Below are 19,380 nucleotides of genomic sequence, written 5' to 3' on the forward strand. Positions count from 1 at the left end.
CTTTTCTGTATATATGCCCAGGAGTGGGATTACTGGATCATGTGGTAACTCTAGTTTTAGTTTTCTAAGGAACCTCCATACTGTTCTCCATAGTGGCTGCACCAATTTACATTCCCACCAACAGTGTAGGAGGGTTCCCTTTGCTCCACACCCTCTCCAGCATTTATTATTTGTAGACTTTTTTTTCTTTGTTTTTGGCTGTGTTGGGTCTTCGTTTCTGTGTGAGGGCTTTCTCTAGTTGCGGCAAGTGGGGGCCACTCTTCAACGCGGTGCGCGGGCCTCTCACTATCACGGCCTCTCTTGTTGCGGAGCACAGGCTCCAGACGCGCAGGCTCAGTAGTTGTGGCTCACGGGCCTAGTTGCTCCGCGGCATGTGGGATCTTCCCAAACCAGGGCTCGAACCCATGACCCTGCACTGGCAGGCAGATTCTCAACCACTGCGCCACCAGGGTAAGCCCTGTAGACATTTTTGATGATAGCCATTCTGACCAGTATGAGGTGATATCTCGTAGTTTTGATTTGCATTTCTCTAATAATTAGTGATGTTGAGCATCTTTTCATGTGTCTGTTGGCTGTCTGTATGTCTTCTTTGGAGAAATGCCTATTTAGGTCTTTTGCCCATTTTTTGATTGTTTTTTTTTTTATTGAGTTGTATGAGGTGTTTGTATGTATATTTTGGAAATTAATCCCTTGTCAGTTGCATCATTTGTAAATATTTTCTCCCATTTCATAGGTTGTCTTTTCATTTTGTTTACAATTTCCTTTGCTGTTATCCATTCTTTTTAATGCACAAGAATCAAGAAGTCACATTTGGCTCTTGGCTCAAGCAACTGGGAGGATGGCAGAGCCATTTTGGTAGGTTAGAAAATGAAGGGAGGAACAGGTTTTGGTGTCATATCAAACCTGATGCCAAGTGGACACAGGCCCTGTGAAGGGCTCAGGGAGCAGTGGAGCTGGGTATAAAAATGTGGGAGTCAGTGAGCAGAGAATGGATGGTATGTAAATCCAGGGCAATGGTCCCTGATGCCGAGGAGGAGCCACACCTGGAGAAAGGGTGTGTGCTCTCCAGTTCTCCCCAATCCCCACCTCTCCCTGTTGTCTCTCAACACTGGGTCTGAGTGTCCTCTGATGTGGGCCTGCTTTAGTCACTCACATTGCTGCCAGGTCACTGAAGCTTTGTGCTTTGCATTGTCAAGGGGTGTTCAGAAAAATCACCCAAACTTGGAATTAAGGCAAAAGTAGGCCAGCTTGTCATCCCAACTTGTCATCCCAGTGGCCCACTGGAATATTGTTAAGAGGACCACCCCAGGACTATTCTATCACAGGGGGAATACATCTTTATTTGACTTGCCATTCACTATGTATGTATGTACATAGCGTGTGTATTACATGTTCACTTGTGGATTTTTGGCACCCCCATTGCTTGTGGTTTTATAGCCCTGTAGGGCATTAACTAGTCTTGACTGTAGCCAGAGAACAGCACATGATCACACTGATTAGTCTCAATGTAACCTCACCATTTCTTACCAGGATCTCTCGCTGAGACTCTCCACCAGGAATTTTCAGGAACACCAGACTCTCTCTGCTCTCCAGAGCCATGGTTCCCATCTCCTCACTTAGGCCCACGTACTCAGCCACGGCTTCCTTCCCCTGGGCTCCTGGCTAACGCCAGCACGGACCCACACAGCTCTGGTATGTTTGGCAATTATGACACTGTGCCCTGGAGGGGCTCTTTTTCCATCCACTGTGCTGGGTTCTTTCATCCTGAACACTTGAGTTCTTCCTTCAACTCTGGAAAATATGCTTTTATGATTCCTTTGATCATTTTCCCCTTTCCTTTTCTTTTCCCTCCTTTAGGAATTCCCAATAGTTGGATGTTAGATATCCTGCTCTAACCCCCTAGTGTGATCATATTTGGAGGTGGACCTATGGGAGATCATTAGGTTTAGATGCAGTCATGAGGGTCGGGCCTCCAAGATGGGATTAGTGCCCTCCTAGATTTTTTCCTCTCACTCCCATTTTCTTTTTTTAAAATTTATTTTATTGAATTACATTTGATTTACAATTTGTATTAATGTCTACTGTACAGCAAACTGATTCAGTTATACATACATACATGTATATATACATATATATATTCTTTTTCATATTCTTTTCCATTGTGTGTGTGTGTTTTTTTTTAATGCAGTATTGTCTTTAAGTACAAAGACTTCCAATCATATCACCTAGAGATCATCTTATCCACGGCTCTGTTTGGCCGCCAGTCTCTTGTCTCTCTCCTCAGCACTGGTAAGGTGGATACCGTTTCCATGGGGAAGAGAGATCCACGGTTTGTTGCCTTTGCCAATAACGAAAATGTTGGAGAGCCGGGTGGCAAAGCTGTTGCCATTGGCATCTTTCACATGAACTACATCAAAAGAACCAGGATGTCTTTCCCTGTTGGTGATCACACCAATTCTTCCCAGTTAGCACCTCCAGTCACCATGCACAGGTTACCAGTGTCAAATCTGATGAAATCAGTAATCTTGCCAGTCTCCAAATCAATCTGAATGGTGTCATTCACCTTGATGAGGGGATCAGTGTAGCCAATGGTGAGAGCATCATGGGTCACCAGATGAGGGATTCCTTTTGTCCCCACAAAGATCTTTCTCATTTTGCTCATTTTGCATCTTTCTCAACTTATATTTCACCTCATCAGGTGTAATATGATGAGCAGCAAAGCGATCCTTGGTGTCACAGATCAGACAAAAGTTCTCTCCAGTCTTGTCAATGCTGATGACGTCTGTAAAACCAGCAGGGTAGGTTCTATCAGTGCGGACCTTGCCATCCATCTTAATGAAATGCTGCGTGAAGATCTTCTTCAGTTCATCTCCTGTTAGGGCATACTTAAGTCTGTTCCTTAGGAAAATAATTAGTGGGAGACATTCCCTCAGCTCGTGGGGACCGGTAGATGGACGAGGAGCAAACGCACCAGTTGGTTTATCCAGCGTCCAATGCTTTGGAGCTGCTATGCACTTCAGGTGCTTCTTGGGACCACAAGCCATGGCTGCGCTAGGCATGAAAAGTGCTCCATTGTGGTTTATCACAGGATATCGAATATAGTTCCTTGTGCTATACAGTAGGACCTTGTTGTTTATCCATTCTGTATAAAATAGTTTGCATTCCTACCCCAAACTCCCAATCTATCCCTCTCCCACCCCACCCTCCCCCTTGGCAACCACAAGTCTGTTCTCTGTCTGAGTCTGTTTCTGTTTTGTAGATAAGTTCATTCTGTGTCATATTTTAGATTCCACATAATAGTGATATATGGTATTTGTCTTTCTCTCTCTGACATACTTCACATAGTATGATAATCTCTAGGTCCATACAGTTGCTGCAAATGGCATTATTTCATTCTTCTGTATGGCTGAGTAGTATTCCATTGTATATATGTACCACATCTTTTTTTTTTTAGTTTTTTTAAAATTTTTAAATTTTTTTTTTATACAACAGGTTCTTAATAGTCATCAATTTTACACACATCAGTGTATACATGTCAATCCCAATCGCCCAATTCATCACACCACCATCCCCCCACCCCTGCGGCTTCCCCCCTTGGTGTCCATGTTTGTTCTCTACATCTGTGTCTCAACTTCTGCCCTGCAAACAGGTTCATCTGTACCATTTTTCTAGGTTCCACATATATGTGTTAATATACGATATTTGTTTTTCTCTTTCTGACTTACTTCACTCTGTATGACAGTCTCTAGATCCACCCATGTCTCAACAAATGACCCAATTTCATTCCTTTTTATGGCTGAGTAATATTCCATTGTATATATGTACCACAACTTCTTTATCCATTCATCTGTCAGTGGGCACTTAGGTTGCTTCCATGACCTGGCTATTGTATATAGTGCTGCAATGAACATTGGGGTGCATGTGTCTTTTTGAATTAGGGTTTTCTCTGGGTATATGCCCAGTAGTGGGATTGTTGGATCATATGTGTACCACATCTTTATCCATTCATGATGGCCCTTCTGACCAGTGTGAGGGGGTCCCTCATTATAGTTTTGATTTTCATTTCTCTAATAATTAATGATGTTGAGCATCTTTGCATGTGCCTGTTGGCCATCTGTATGTCTTCTTTGGAGAAATATCTATTCAGGTCTTTTGCCCATTTTTCGATTGGGTGGTTTTATTGTATTGAGTTGTATGGGCTGTTTGTATATTTTGCAAATTAAGCCCTTGCCAGTTGCATCATTCGCAAATATTTTCTCCCAGTCCATAGGCTGTCTTTTCATTTTGTTTATGGTTTCCTTTGCTGTACAAAAGCTTGTAAGTTTGACTAGGTCAAAGTTTGATCAGCTCACTTCCGGTTCATCTCGCCCTCTGCTAATTTAGTCAATGCTCTTTCATCAACCTCCATCTGCCAAAGCTTTTCGAATTCTCTTACATACTGATATCTCCTCCCACATTAAATCTGCCCTTATGAGTGATCATCTTTTCAGTCCTGTCAGTACGGTGGTGCTTGAAAAGGAAACGAGATAAATGCATGTCATCAGTATACCTTGTTTAATTGCAAGATTATTTCTTTTAAAAACCTAATCCTACTGATGTAATATTTATTTTTTAAACTTTCTGATAGAAGAAAAACTAAGTAAATGTCTTCTAGTGATCTCTAGTTTTATTGCTTCAAAGTACAGAATGTGGCCCCAACTTTTTCTTTGGCCAGCTTTTTCAGTTTTTCATTTCTCGATACATGCAGTCAGCTTTGGGTGATGTTCTAAGTATACGCGAAAGAAGGTGTGTTCTCTCTAGGGTAAGAGCTTCATGTATCCCTGCTTATTAAACCTTATTAATTATTAAAAACCTCTGGGTTCTTACTGCTTCCTTGATCTGTCATAAGCTAATAATGGTGAGGTGTTAGCCTCAGATGCAATTGTATTTTTGTTGATTTTTTTCTTTTGCATTTCCAGCAGTTTTTTTTACTTGATGCTCCTTAATCCACACATGGAAGTTCATGGCTTTTGTACCTTCGTTATAAATGCCTGTCAACATGAAATGATTTTTCTGTTCCATTCATTGCTATTTCCTTGAATTCTATGTTTACAGGGCATCACCTCAGCAGAGGGACCAGAGGGACCAGTTTGGGAATCAGGGTCAGTGGTACGGAAGCACTGAGGTGGCCCACGGGCTTGGCAATGAGGCAGTGGAGGTGTGAAAGGCAAGCCAGGCTACAGAGGGCTGGGGAAAGGGCGGGAGGCCAGAGGCGGAGATGGCAAGTCCCTGCAGGCAGTAAGTACACTTTAAAAAAGGTTGTCTGGGGTTTCCCTGGTGGGGCAGTGGTTGAGAGTCCGCCTGCCAATGCAGGGGACACGGGTTTGTACCCCGGTCCGGGAAGATCCCACATGCCGTGGAGCGGCTGGGCCCGTGAGCCATGGCCGCTGAGCCTGCGCGTCCGGAGCCTGTGCTCCGCAACGGGAGAGGCCACAACAGTGAGAGGGCTGCGTACCGCAAAAGGGGGAAAAAAAAAAAAGAAAAGGTGGTAAGGTGGTCTGAAGGGTAGAAAACCCAGCCTGGAGCAGGTGAAGAGCAGGTGGAGACCTGGTGTTTTCAATGCTGTGAGAAGGAGGGGCAGGGCCTGAAGAGTTAGGAGTGATGAAAGCAAGGGGCGGCCAGGGGCTGCCTCGGGAAGGAATGGGGGTCCCCTCCTCTCCTGTGGCTGCTTTGGGGAAAGAAGCAAGGTGAGAGCTGGGACGCCTGGCTGGCGGTGAGCCAGGGTGGGGTCAGAGGGTCACTGCCGCCGTCTTCCCCCAGTGGGCTAGGAGGCTGGCTCTCGGAGCAGGGAGAGCATCTGGCTGGGAGATCCGAGAAGAGGTACAGGTTTGGCTGACCCACGGTGCAGAATAGGGCAGGGAGGCCTTGCTGAGAGGGGAGATGGGAACCCACGAGGGCACGGTCTGAAATGGATTGTTGTTTTTTTTTCCTGCAGTGCTCACCTGTCCCCTGTGCAGGGTGCAACTGAAGGGGCTCAGGCGCTGGCTTGTTCCCAACAAAGGCCCTGGGGGTTCAGCCTTGCAGGTGGGTCTGGGCCATGAGTTGGGGCTTCTCAGGTATCAGAGGCTTGGGTTTAAGTCTAGCTCAGCCATGATCTGCTGGTGGCCCTGGACCGCCTCCTTCCCTCCTGGAGTAGGATTTCAGGGGCTGGGGAAGCAGGGTCTGGCAGGAGCTGGTGTCTGCTGTAGGGAAATGCAGGGGCCAAGCTCTGGGAGCCTAGAAAGTCCACGCTTGTCAGAGCGAGGGGGAGGGAGAGACCCCAGCCTGGAAGAGGACGGGGCAATCCCAGATCACACGGGGTCTCCCCTGACCACAGCTGCCACCAGGGTGAACCGAGTGCTGGTAAAGAACAGTATCAGGCCACGATGCAAGAGTCACCCCTGGAAAAGCTCCTGAGACACAGGTGAAGGGAGAGGTGAGTCAGGCTTAAAATAGCTAAATAAATCTTTAATATTTCTAATTGCAAATGTACAGAAATTGCACAGCCACAGTCTTAGAACACCAACAACTTTCTCTGTACATTATTACATAGTTAGAGTCACAACTGGAGGGAGGCGCTCCAGCCAAGACTCCAACATTTGCATTTTTTCCTTTTCACATACTTACAAAAGGGGGGGCAGGGAGGTGGAATGGGGGCTGGGGGCGGCTTGGGGGAGTGTGTAGAAAAGAGGGGCCGTTTCCCTGGATGGTCTGCCTTCCGCAGACGGCCGGGGCGGGAGGGGGAGAGGTGTACCCCGGGGCAGATGCTCTGCAGGGTTGTGGGGGTGCCTGGAGCTCTGGCCCTGGTTCCCCACCCCCATTCTGGGCGGTCGGAAAGAGTCTCCACTTATAGGAAGTTTGGCAGTTTCCTTCACCCTAGACATAAAAGTTAAGCAAAATGTCAGGCCTCCCTGTGTTGGCAGGAGAGGGGAGGGGAGAGCCTTTTCCAGCAGGGCTGGGCCTGGGTCTCCCCGTGCAGGGACTGCCTTCCCTCCTCCACATTCAGGGACGCAGGTTCCAGGCAGGTCGCACAGCCCCACCACCCAGAGAGCACGCTGCACAGCCGACAGGTAAAATGCCACGGGCAGGGAAAAACCCCATCACCCAAATCCCCAACCTCTGCCTTCTGCCCAGCACTGTTCTCTAGATTAAAAATAAAATAAAAACCGTCGGAGAGCAGCGGTCCCGGACAGCCCTCGGCAGCACCAGGACTAAAGGACTATGTACAACCATTAGGTGAAATAGTTACATTACAGTCAAACACCAAGAACATTTACAAAAATCGTCAGACTTGCAATTCAGATAAAAATCTGGGAAGAGTCTGTACACTTTTACAGTTTTTGCACTAAGTAAATAAGGCTCTCGGCCTGAGAGCTCCCAACCCAGGCCAAGGGCCGCCAGCACCGGCCACTGCTGGCCTCCTGAGCCCGGCTGTCCAGGCCCTGGGAACCTCCCCCCGTATTGCTAAGAGGCGCTCAGTCTGAGGTCGCTCAACGAGGCATGGGCGGGGCGGGGCAGCGGAGGGGCGGGGGTGAGAGGGAACCAGAGGGGGACATCACAGGGGCCAGGCCCTGCCTGCGTGGCCAGAGGAGTGGGGCAAGGCCTCCGCCCCCATGGCCTGCCTTCCTGAGGTCTGTGACCCTTGGGGGTCCTGCCCTCTCTCCACAAGCAGGTCTCTGGGCTAACTGAACTGGTTTCACCCCAGGATGGGGTGCAGTGTGGTCCGAGCCCCCTGCCGTGCTCCCCTTCCTGGGGGGCTCTGGGGCAACCTGGGCCCTGGTGGAGCGTCTCCAGCCCCAGCGGCAGGAAGGGGTCTCCCCAGCTTCCCACGGCTGAGGGCAGACGGGGCGGCTCCTGGCTGCAGGGTGGACGCCCCAGCTCCTGCCTGAGATTCCCCAGGGCCAGGGGTGGGAACAGGGAGGGACGAGAGAGACCCACGCTCCTGCCCACCTATGTCCCGCAAGGGGGGCGGCGGGGAGGGCCGATAAGCTACAGAACAGCCTAGAGCTGAGGGAAACCGGCCCCAGCCGCGGGTGAGCACCTCCCTGTCTGCAGCGCCTGGGTCCTCGGCTGGGCCCGGGACGGGTGAGGCAGAGGCCGGCCGCACACACGGGGCGGGTGCAGGCTGCTGCTGTCTTGGAGAGGGAGCAAGTCTAACATCCTCCAGGGCCGCTATTTCCCATGCAGTGCGCACGCTCAATTTAAAAGGCCCCTGTGTTCCAGCAAGCGAGCAAGCGGGCTTTTGTTTCTAATGCATACTGTGAAAGGAAAAAAAATCACAGTTATCCACCTTTCTCAGGGCCTGCGGGCACTAGACTTCTCTTTAACCATCCATCAGGAAAGCTCAGCCTGTCTCTCAGGGGGAGCACCTGCTGGCCACTCCCTGCAGGGCCACTGTGCCCGGGTACACTAGCTCCGGGAGAGGGGCAGGCACCACACAGTGCCGCCTGGGCCAGCTCTGCCCAGGTCTTTGTCTTCGGGGAGCCCCAGAGCATCAGCCTGGGCCCACGTGGCAAGTGAGGGAGGTCCTGGATCTTCCCACGGGCGTGAGGGGCCAGAAGAGAGCTGCGATCCTCGCTGGGTCTACCTGACAGAACAAGTTAGGGAGGGAAGGAGGGAGGGCGGGAGCGGGAAGGCGGAGGGTCTGGGGACACGTTATGGGGGCAGGTGACTCCTCGGTTCCTCACAGCCGGGAAGGGTCCCCGCGCATGCAGGGGCAGGTGCTCAGGGTGGAGATAGGCGGGGGACCCGGCGCTCTGGCAGCTCTGTCCTCCCCACCCCCCCTCCCAGCCTGCTGACCGCCCCGTCGGCTCCTGGAACTGAGGGGCAGGTTCCACAGGGCAGGGCCTGGCTGCCTGGCAGTCCTGGGGAGGGGAAGCCACGAGAGTAGGCCCCTGGCTCTCCGACCCTCCAGCTCTCCGGGCAGCTCCCTCCCTGGGGAGGGGTTGGGGGTACATGCACTCAGCCAGGTCAAGGAGGAAAGGTGACGCACACCAAATTCAACACCCGACAGAAACATTGCGCAGCCCCTGTGCCTGCTCCCCAGCCTGCAGTCTCTCTGGCCTGCACCGAACGCGCTTCTCGGGGAGCAGGCCGCTGTGCCCCGGCGCGCTGTGTCAGTCTCTTGCGGCTCCCTCTGCGGCCGCCTCCTGGACCGCGGCTGGCGGGAGGCGCCGAGCCTCGGCCTCTTGCCCCTGCGCTGGGGCCGCTCCTCCCCAGGCCGAGACCCTGCCCTGGGCCACCATGGTCCTCCCTCCTCGGGCAGGTTAACAACTGCTGCTGTTTCTGAACTCGCCGTTCTCAGTAATCTGCAATTTGGTGGGGTTGGTGGGGGAGATGCCGTTACGGGCTTGCATGCTGTACCTCTCTTTCAGCTGTGTCAGGGCGCTCATGAGGCGGGCGTTGGCAGCATCCAGTGAGGCGATGCGCTTCTCCTGTGGGCAAAGAGGGCATCAGCTGGGGTCGCGGAATGGCCTCCTGGGCCAAAGGGGGTCCTTGCCGGAAAGGGATCTCCCTGGAGCTGTGTCCGCCTACAAGAAGTGCTGGGAAGGGGAAGGCAGGGGGCCTGGAGGATACCACGTGTGAAGGATGGGAAAGACACCGAGGCGGCAGTGGTCCTGCTGGGGAGGGGGCGGCCTTGCCATCACGGACCAAGACCTCCTTGCACCTGTCTTCCTCATGTCTCTACCTCATCACCTGCTTCTCACCCAAAGGGAGCAGCCCCAGCAGTGTCAGGCACAAGCTTGTTCATGTGTGTGTGCACAGGTGTGTACAACACAGAGGTCACAGCTACCAGTCAGCCTGTGCAGTTTCCAGACTGAGCAAGCCCTGGGCCTGGAGAGGAAAAGGGCGCAGACCTGGGTGAAGGAGATTGGAGGCCAGTCTCTTAACTGTCTCCCCTCTCAAAGCAGTTGGGAAGCCACAGCTCTGAACAAGAGCTCCTTTGCTCCCTCTCTCCCAAGCCTGCTGTCATCCCCAGCCTTTCCCATTCCCCTCCCAACAGTTTCCACTCTTTGGTCAGAACCCCTGGTGAAAGGCAATACCCACCAAGCTGCCCCTGCAGGGGAGGAGTTGCCCCGCCCTTTTCACAGCCTGTCCTAGTGAGCTTGTGGTCCACTGAGACCCTCAAGTCTGACTTCTTGGAGCAGAGATCCTGATCTCCTATCCTCCTTAGCTTCTGCAGTGGGGTGTGACTGAGGATGTGAAGAAACCAAAGTCACCCCCTCCTTATCCCAGGCCCTTTAATACCCGTGGCTGACCAAAAGGCCAGAGCCCCCCACCTGGGCATCAATGATCTTCTGTTTGGAGTCTACAGCTGCCTGCATCTCCGCGTGGTCCTTCTTCAGCTCCTCCTCCACTGACATCAACCTGTTACCAGAGACAAGGACAGTCAGGCTGGCATTTGAGCGTGCACGTGAGGAGGTGAGGGTGGGGCCTGGTGGGAACAAACCATCACACCTGCAGAGGGGGCGTACTAGGAGAGCCCCTCCTTGGGCCATAGACTCACTTCCCACACCTGCCTGGGACAGAGGCCCTCCAGCCGGCCCCCAACACCTGACACAGGCTGAGCCTGCTCCTTCCTTATGCTCCACCCGCCCCAGATTCTATTCCCAAATCCCCAGAAGTCCCTGGGGCTGCCCCTTTCCTGATGTTCTTCCAGGAGCCACAGGGGCGGGAGTGGGTGTTAGATCCTCACCACACCCCAGAGCCAGGCAGGTGGTGTAACATCATAAGACCTGTGGTTTGAGTGGGAAACAAAAGCCCTGCAAGGCTCTAGAGCTTTCTCCACCCACCCTGTATTCACTGAGGCTGTGCCGGGCACTCGAGGTGGCACGATGAAGTCCCAAGGCAGTAGGGACACAGGCAGGGAGAAGGTAACTATGCTCTGCAATGGGCAGCCTGTGGGCCATGGGGACGGAGAACAGGAAGTGGCTGGCTGTCTTGGGGGTGGGGGTGGACACACTGGACAGCTGAAGGACAAGCAAGGTCTGCCGCCTGGGTAATGAGCAGGGAAGACGCGAGGAACACGATCCACAGAAGCTCAGAACTAGGGCCAGCGGGGGCCCGTCGCCAGCTGCTCCCTCCCTGAGACGCTTCAGGTCTCGTCCTGCTTGTCTCTCACGTACCCGTCGGTCGCTGTGGATCACTCCCATCCTCCTCTCTTCCTTCAGCTTTCAGACCCCATACTCTCTGGGTTTGCAGCCTAGCTCCCAGGCCACTGCTCTGCAGAGGCCTTGTCCTGCCTGCCCCTAGGCTGTCAGGGCTCCACCGGGCTCTACCTCAGCCGGCCACTCTCCTTGCTCTACACTCTTCTCAGAGGAGTTCACCTACTGCTTCATTTCTGTCTCTACCTGCACCACTTCTCCAGAGCAGCAGAGCCTCTAACCCCCAGGCGAGCACTTCGTCCATTTCACAGTAGATGCACAGGGAGGTCAACGGTGCTGGGGCAGGTACCACAGAGGGCTGTCGTGAAAAGCCAATGGGATCAGGGGTTGAGGAGGAAGGGCTGTGGGGTCATGCCAAGAGGGGGTTCCTTGTCATAGGAAGGTACGTCACTGAGCAAAGCCTGTAAGAAGGGGGAGTGGGAGGAATGGAGGAAGGGGGAGAGACTTCTGCTCCCAGCTGTGGTGGAATAACAGGCACTGGCTTGAACCTCCTGCCGTAAGAAAAAACCAAACTAGAAAACTGGATAAAATATATGAAAAAAAGGTTTCCAGACACTGAAAAGCAGGCAGTGCAGTACAGTACAGTAACCCCTAAGAGAAGGGAACACAGGAAGCGAGCCCCGCCCACTGCTGGCAATGTCCCGGCAAGCAAAAGTGACCACATGGAGTCAAGGAGACCCTGGGAGGATGGAAGGGTGGGGGAGCAAAGCTTTTGTGGGGCAGTACCAGAGAGGAGAAAATGCAGAGAGGACTCTACCTATCTCCTGAGGGGTCCCCTTGGGGCTTTGGCTGAGGACTGCTCTGCATGCTTGTGAGAAAGTAGCCAGGCTGGGGCAAGAGCCATTGGAACACAAACAACCCCAAGAAGAGTTTATGATCCTTCTAGGCAGTGTGGAAAAGCATACTAACACAGGAGGCATCAAGTAGAATCCCCAGAAGGAAAGTCCTCAACAGTGAAGCCAGATTAGGCCTAGGCTAAAGACTGTCCAGGACCCACCCCAACGAAGCTTAAAAGTGAGCCTCAAAAGAATCAGACTGCTTCTTCTAACGTCACTGTGTCCCAGAACAAAGCCCCCAAATATTGAAAGAAACACAACACATCCAACAGCTACGTAAAAATCACAATGTCTGGCATCCAACCCCAAATCACCAAGCACGCAGAGAAGTAGGAAAACATAACCAACCCATGACCAGGAAGAAAAGCAATAAAAACAGACTCATAAAATGTCAGATGATAGAATCAGTAGACAAGGACATTAATACAACTGTTATAAATATATTCTACAAGTTCAAGAAAATAGAGGAACGCATGAGCATGATGAGAAAAGAAATGGATGGGATTTAAAGAAAACTGAAAACTTAGAGGCAAAAATACGACACCCGAAATGAAAAAATACTGGATAGGATTAACAGCAGATTAGATGCTTAAGAAGAAACGATTAGTGAATTTGAAGACACTGCAACAATCTAAAATAAAACACAGAAGAAAGATGAAAAAAGGAAAACAGCAGAGCATCAGTAAGATGTGGGACAACATAGAGCAGCCTAATGTATATGCAATTAAAGTCCCAGAAAACAGACTAAGGAGGCAGAACTCCACACCCACAGATCCAAGAGCTCAACAAACCCATGAAGAAAACATGTCAAGGCACTTCATAATCAAATTGCTGGCAATCGATGATAAAGAAAAAAAAACTAAATGAGCCAGAAGAAAAAGATACTATCAGAGTCCCTATTATTATAGCCTGGGTAAGGGAAAAATTGGGTCCACTGCTAGTTTTGGTAAATAGCTACACCATGCACATGCTTCTGCTAAAACAGCAGAGTTACATAGTTGTGACAGACACGCCTGCAAAGTCTAAACATTTATTATCTGCCCCTTTACAGAAGGTTTCTAACCCCTGCCCTAAAGTGACAACAAGATACAGATAATATGCCAATAAAGGAGATAAAGTGGAATCATAAAAAATACTCAGTCTAAAAGAGGGCAAGAAAAGGAACAAAACAGATGGTACAAATAGAAAACAAGTAGCAAGATAATAAGTTTAAATGTAATTGTATGGACAATTACGTTAAATGTAAATAGTCTAAACATTCCAATTAAAAGGCAGAAAACTGTCAGATTAGATAAAAAGCAAGAACAATAAGGTGTCTGTAACAGAAACTCACTTTATAATGAGGGACATAATTGGGTTAAAAGTATAAATAGGATGAAAAAGGATATACCAGGCTAATACCAATCAAAAGAAAGTTAGGGCAGCTGTCCTAATATCAAACAAAGTAGATTTCAGAGCAAGGAATATTACAAGGGATAAAGAAGATGATTTTATAATGATAAAGAGATCAACAGCACATAACTAGCCTAAATGTGTATGTGTCTAAGAATAGAGTTTCAGTGAACATAAAGTAAAAACCAATAGAAATGAAAGGAGAAACAGACAAATCTGTAATTATGATTAGAAACTTCATTATCCTTTTCTCAATAATTGATAGAAAACAAGTACAGAGAAAAACCAGTAAGGATATAGAAGACTTGAACAACACTATCAACCAAATTGACTTAATTGACGAGTACAGCAGGGAGGAAATACCAGGCTTGGCTAGTAGAAATAAATGTGTTACTGAATTCAGGAGAGCGTGCACCTCTCAGAGAATAGATGAGATGAGAATGTGGTTAAATGAAAAGTGTTTCCTTTCCTGGAACCACACACATGAGGTGAGCCAAGAGCAGAGCTGGAAGTTCAGTCAACAGTGGGTTTCTAGTCACCCTGGTGATAGGCCCTCTGCTCATGCTGACCATTTTATAAAGAAGAAATCCACAGGTGAATCAAGCAAGCAATAATTAGAAGCAGAGAAACAGATAGTCTGAACAGGAGGAATTAAGGAAGGATCTTTACAGTGGGCAGAGCATGAGGCCAGGTGGGGGAACGTCCTGGTTACTGCACACCTGCTGAATCTATCCTGATGACAGGCTCTTGGGCCATGTGAACAAACAAGCTGCAAGTCCACACTGCCTCCTCCTGCACTTGGTAGTACTATCATAAGGAAGTAAACTCCATGACTGGGACCCTGAGGGCTGGTCTGAATGCTACACCTTGACTGTATTCCCTGCTTGCAGATATGCAGGAGGGTGTATCCACTTTATCCGTGGGCAGAGTGGAAGAGAGAAGGGAATCAACACAGAAATAAAATAAGCCACCAAGAAGCATGAGAGTCAGCACTAAAGTCAATGGTCCACCTGGAAATCTTCCTGCATAACCCACAGGCACCTTAAAACTCAACATATCCAAAACTGGCATCATCTCTCTCCCTCCCCATCCAAACTGCTCTTCTTCCAAAGGTCCCCATCTCAGTAACTGGCACCATGACACACCTGGATGCTCTTGGTAAAAATCCGGGAGTCATTCTGGCCACTTCTTCCCTCCCACCCTCACCCACTGCATGTAACTGACATTCACTCCTTTTCCTGCCCCGGATTGGACCCTCACTGTCTTTCCTGGCACCTGCATCCAGCTTCTGAACTCCCCTGTGAGTGCGCACCAAGAAAACATGACTCCCTACAGGGAGCCCAGGCCCTCTGCAGCTGCCTTGGCCAACCTCACATTCCGCCATCAACACACACTGCACCACGTGGGCCCCCCACACTCCGGGCTACCTCCCACCTCCAGGCCTGGGCCACACTGTCCCCACCACCTCGGACACGCTTCTCTCTCCACACTCGGCTCATCCTGCGGCTGAGCAGCCCCGCCCTCGGATCCGGGGCCTCCTGGAGGGCAGCGGACAGGTCCGCTCCTCTGCGCGTGGGGCCAGAACTGGGCTCCGAGCAGGAACAGGCCGGCCGCCCTCACCTGCTGATGATGCCCTTCATCTGGAGGTCCTTGTCCTCCTGCTGCCGTCGCAGCCGCTCCTCGCCCTCCTCCAGCCGCGCCTGATACTCCAGCACCAGCTTCTGGGTTGTCTCCTCCTGGCACTTGAACAGGGTCTCATACTCCTCCAGCTTCTTGGTGGAGATTCGCAACTTGTCCTGCAGCACTGCCAGGTCCTGCTAGGAGGGCAGCGTGCCACGGGCACAGCACCCAGGACAGAGAGCACAGCCTCATGAGCCCGGGCAGGGGCACAGGATGGGAGGCAGCCCGGCTCGGAATGCCTCAGGGCCCATCACCACCTCAGTCCTCTTCCCACAGCGGGGAGACGCCCAGGGAGAGGGGGTCGGTGAGACTCAATGCCTGGCCCCCATCCGGGGCTCTCCCACCCGCCAGCCCAACCTACAGCTATGAGGCAGATGAAGACTCAAACCAGATCTCAGGAGTAAGGGTCTTGAGCTTTTCATAATAAACAAAAGTTATAAACCTCTCGGGTACATTAAGGAGAGGATGGTGCTCTGAGAGACGGGGGCTCTACAGGAGGGGACACTGAGGCCCAGAAGGCAAATGACCCAACCACATGGGGAGTACAGTGACTGATTGATGGGGTGAGATCCTAGCCTCCCAGCCTCGATTTGACCCTGAAGCCGTGGCAAGTCGCATAGGAAGTCGGGGGAAGAGATTAAAGGCAAAGTGGTCTAGGGCTTTCTGGACCTGACTCAGCCCGGCACCCTTGGCCTTTAGGGAGGAGGAGGGATGTGTAAAGCGGCAAGAGAAGCAGTGAGTGGGAGGCTGTGCGAGCTGAGCAGAGAGCGAGGCAGGGTCAACACCCGAATCAAGGGGCTGGAGAGGTTGGGCGCTGGGTGCTGTGAGAATACAGGGAATGCGGAAGGCAGGAAGGGCCTCTCCTTGAGTCGCGGGCATCGGGAGGCAATTCACTCATGAGCAAAGGACAGCCCACAGGCCAGGAGGCAGCAAATCTAACTGTCCCAGAGGAGAGCCCAGCTCTGGGAGAAACAGCCCCATCCCAGGTCTTCTGCACAGCTGGGCAGAGCGGGGTTGGGAGGGCCCTCCCTGACAGAGGCAGGACCAGGTATCCAAGGAGCTCGAGGGAACTCCAGGATTTGCCTGCGAGGGTTAATGGCAAAGAAAAAGAGAAACGGCAGCTCACTGGGCCAAGGCGTGAGGAAAGAGAATACTCCAGCTGCAGCCTGACCCTTGAAATCGTTCAGGCACTCCTTGTAATTCACAGATGGGAAGGGAGTCTCAGAAAAGCACAGAGCCTGGCCCCAGACTCACGCATGGAGCCTGGGGTGCAGCTGGCCCTCCTTGCTCCCCAGCCAAACTCTGGCTCTTGGAGCACTGTGCCCCATGTCCCCTGGTCCCGTTCACGTAATAATGGTGAAAGCAGGTGGATGCAGTGGACCAAGGGGATGGTGGAGGCGGCGGAATGCAGCATGGACGTGGACCTGACCCCAGGCCAGCGGGAGGGAGAGCGGACACCCCACCCTCCATGCCCTCGCCTGAGAGGCTGCTATAGGCTTTCCTGGGGCCAAGAGGAGCGAGGGCACCCACGGTGAGTGGGGGAAGTGGCTGCTGTTCTGGGGGGCCTTGCACTGCTCCTGTGTCAACCTGGGCTTTGGCCTCCAGGAGGAGATGAGAATCGGCCATGGATCCAGGGCAGCTGCCACAATAACTGAAAGAATTTTGGAGAACTGAAGCACCCCACACTGCTCACCCAAATACTAGGTGTACGCTGGGGGTGGGATTTGGATGTTTTAGGACCAGTATTTTTCCCCTGGAAAGAAGAAAACATCTCGGTAGCCATCTGACATCACCCCTCCCTGGCTCTCTCTCCCAGACCCTGGTGGAGACGGGGACTGGGGGAAGCCAGGCCGCGGGGCAGGCACAATCCCGAGTGGAGGGGGCCCGGCCGGGGTGCCTCTCCCTGCTGTCTCCAGGACCCGTGCCTCTGCCTCGTCATGCGTGAGGCTCCCCCCAAGGGTCTCCATGCACCTCTTTGGCACCCCTGACCCCCCAGGTCCTGGATTCTCCTCAAGTCCCAGATGCTCAGCAGCTCGGCTGCCCAGTCACTCAGGGAAGGTGCCTCCTGGGGTCTGGATTCAATACAATTCCTGGGTGGGTCTCACATGCAGCCCATGTAGGAAACCTCAGGTTTAAGCTAAATCCTCCAAATTCCACTGACTGCTGTCCTCACGTGGGCCCAGGGGTTGAGAGGGGACTGGCCATGTGCGGGAACAAGCAGCGCCGTGAATTCAGGGCTCGAGGGGAGAGGATTCTGCCAGCCCCCTCGGGGAGGCAGCCCACCCTGCCCCGAACTGCGAGGGTCCAGCTTTACCTTTTCTGCTTGGCTGACCTCTTCCTTACTCCTTAGCCTATCCCTGTGGGGGGGGTCTGGGCCCAGGCCCTCGTCTTCTAACAACTGCGCGTTCATGGTCAAGAGCCAGGCGGCCGTGCGGTCCAGGGCATTGGGGCTCACGGGTGAAGGGCCCTGCGATGAAACACAGCTGTGAGGGGCTGGAGGGAGGGGTGGGGGTGGCCTTGGGTGAGCCCCAGGGACAAGTGGCTCAGAGGGAATCTTTAGCTGACTGGGCACGTCTGATGCAGCCCCCGGCCCAGGCAACTCCAGGTAGCCTGAAGCAGAGTCAAGAGCCCAGGTGGCCTCCTGAGCGTGGCTCTCTGCCGCCCAAGTGAGAGCGAGTGGACCTGGCCCCGCAGGTCAGTGTCCGGCCCACAGTACATCTGTTACCCTACTGTGTGTACAGCCCTGGAGGCCAGCTCAGAGCAGGAGGGGGCCTGGGGGCCATGTCAACTCCTATCCTGGGTCAGGCTTTAACAGGCTTGGAACTGGAGATGGACAGACCCCTCCCTCTTCCTCCTTGACCCCAGCTGTCTCTGAGGGAACTGGCAGAGGGACCCCCGGGCCGCAGTGTCCCTGGTTCACAGGACGCAGGCAGGGGCCAGTGGGGCCAGGGGAGGGGCCGGGGGGAGGGGGGCAGGCTGGTGGGATGGGGCCGAGTGGGGCATCGTTCAGCATGGGATGGCAGCGGGTGCAGGTGGCGATGACACGGCCAGGAGGAGCAGCAGAGCACGGGGTCAGGCCGCCCCCCGGCGCCGGAGCCCGGCAGCACTGACCTGCTTGTGCACCGCGCGAGGCTTCAGCTCGGGGCTGTCGCCCTTAGAGGAGGAGGACTGTTGCCGCAGCCGGGCTCCGGGGCCAGCCCAGTCGGGCGAGGCCGACGCCAGGGTCCCGCTTGAGGGCCGCGGGTACTGCAGGGTGCTCAGCAGGGTGGGTGGCGTCCGGCCGCGGGGCGCGGGAGGCGGTGGCGGGGGCGGGGGCGGCGGCTGGTCGATCCTCCGCTGGGGGCCGGCGCTGTTCTGCCGCGGCCCCGGGGGCTGCCCGCCCTTCTCAGTCAGCGACACCTGACGCCGCGCCAGCTCCCCGGCGGTGCTGCTGCTGAAACTTCCCAGCTTGGCGGCAGCTGCCAGCTCCTCGCTGTTGCTGTGGGAGCTCAAGGAGCTGTGGCCCTCGGAGCCCGAGTCGCCAAGGCCACGGGGCGACAGCGGCAGGCCGGCCGCCATCTGGTACACAGGGTTCTGGAAGGAGAGCGGCGCCAACAGCTGGGGCCGGCCCGGCGCGCCCTCCGAGGTGCCCGCTGTGGTCGGCGTCTGGCCTGCCCGCCGCACCGTGGCCAGCCCTGCCAGGCTCACTGGGGCCACCCGGGCCGGCCACCCGGCCACCAGCTGAGCTGCAGGCGCCTGCCCGTCGACGGCGAGGGCGTCGGGGCCCGCCGGGGAGCCCGCCTCCCCGTCCAGCGCGCGGGTATCCTGGAGGTCCACCATGGACAGGCTCTTGCCACCGTTGGCCATCTGAAGATCAGGCTCGTTGGCTTCCGAGTAACTCGAGCTGCGGGCAGGTGAGGGCTGGACCCCGGAGGACCTTGTGACAAAAAACAAGTCCTTGTTTTCGGGGGTTGGAGACGGTAACCGGGTGAAATCTATCAGACTGCAGGGAGACAAGCACACACAGGGAAAGAAGGGGGAAGAGAAGAACTGTGAATGCGGCCAAGGCGGGTCCCAACCGAGAGCCCCCGCCAACCTGCCGCCCACCCGGCGGCCTGAGCCAGGGTGGGGGGAAGGTGGGGCGGGGAGAAGAGGGAAGGCGGGGGAGGGGAGGAGGTGCGGGGGGCAGCGAGCGTGGGAGAGTCCCGGGGCCCCGGGGCCCAGCTGCAAAACCAAACCACAGCCCGGGCAGCTGACCCTGGAAGAAGCCACCACGAGGGCGAGGGGCTGACGACTGCTCCTGCACGGAA

At 53.6% G+C, this 19,380-nt stretch overlaps 1 protein-coding gene and 1 pseudogene across 18 annotated transcripts in view; both read right to left on the minus strand.

Annotated features, from left to right (window-relative positions):
- Positions 1-1,936: 1,936 nt before the first annotated feature.
- LOC308618468 (small ribosomal subunit protein eS4-like) lies at positions 1,937-3,132 on the minus strand (annotated as a pseudogene). The gene has a single exon. The product of its transcript is annotated as a small ribosomal subunit protein eS4-like (transcript).
- Positions 3,133-6,465: 3,333 nt separating this feature from the next.
- Positions 6,466-19,380, minus strand: part of DAB2IP (DAB2 interacting protein) — a 195,897-nt gene continuing 182,982 nt past the window's right edge. For 10 of the 17 annotated variants that reach the window (XM_081237971.1, XM_081237968.1, XM_081237961.1 and 7 more), the window contains 5 exons: positions 18,203-19,073; positions 17,406-17,558; positions 15,032-15,228; positions 10,299-10,386; positions 6,466-9,452 (listed from right to left, as the gene is read on the minus strand). In XM_081237971.1, the coding sequence (XP_081094097.1) occupies positions 9,285-9,452; positions 10,299-10,386; positions 15,032-15,228; positions 17,406-17,558; positions 18,203-19,073 (1,477 nt within the window). In that variant the 3' untranslated portion in view covers positions 6,466-9,284. The remainder of the gene's footprint in view (positions 9,453-10,298; positions 10,387-15,031; positions 15,229-17,405; positions 17,559-18,202; positions 19,074-19,380) is intronic. The other 7 variants (XM_081237972.1, XM_081237969.1, XM_081237967.1 and 4 more) reach the window with 4 other exon arrangements.

This window comes from Mesoplodon bidens, assembly GCF_964165515.1.
Source record: "Mesoplodon bidens genome assembly, chromosome: 6".
In the NCBI taxonomy this organism is placed as follows: domain Eukaryota; kingdom Metazoa; phylum Chordata; class Mammalia; order Artiodactyla; family Ziphiidae; genus Mesoplodon; species Mesoplodon bidens.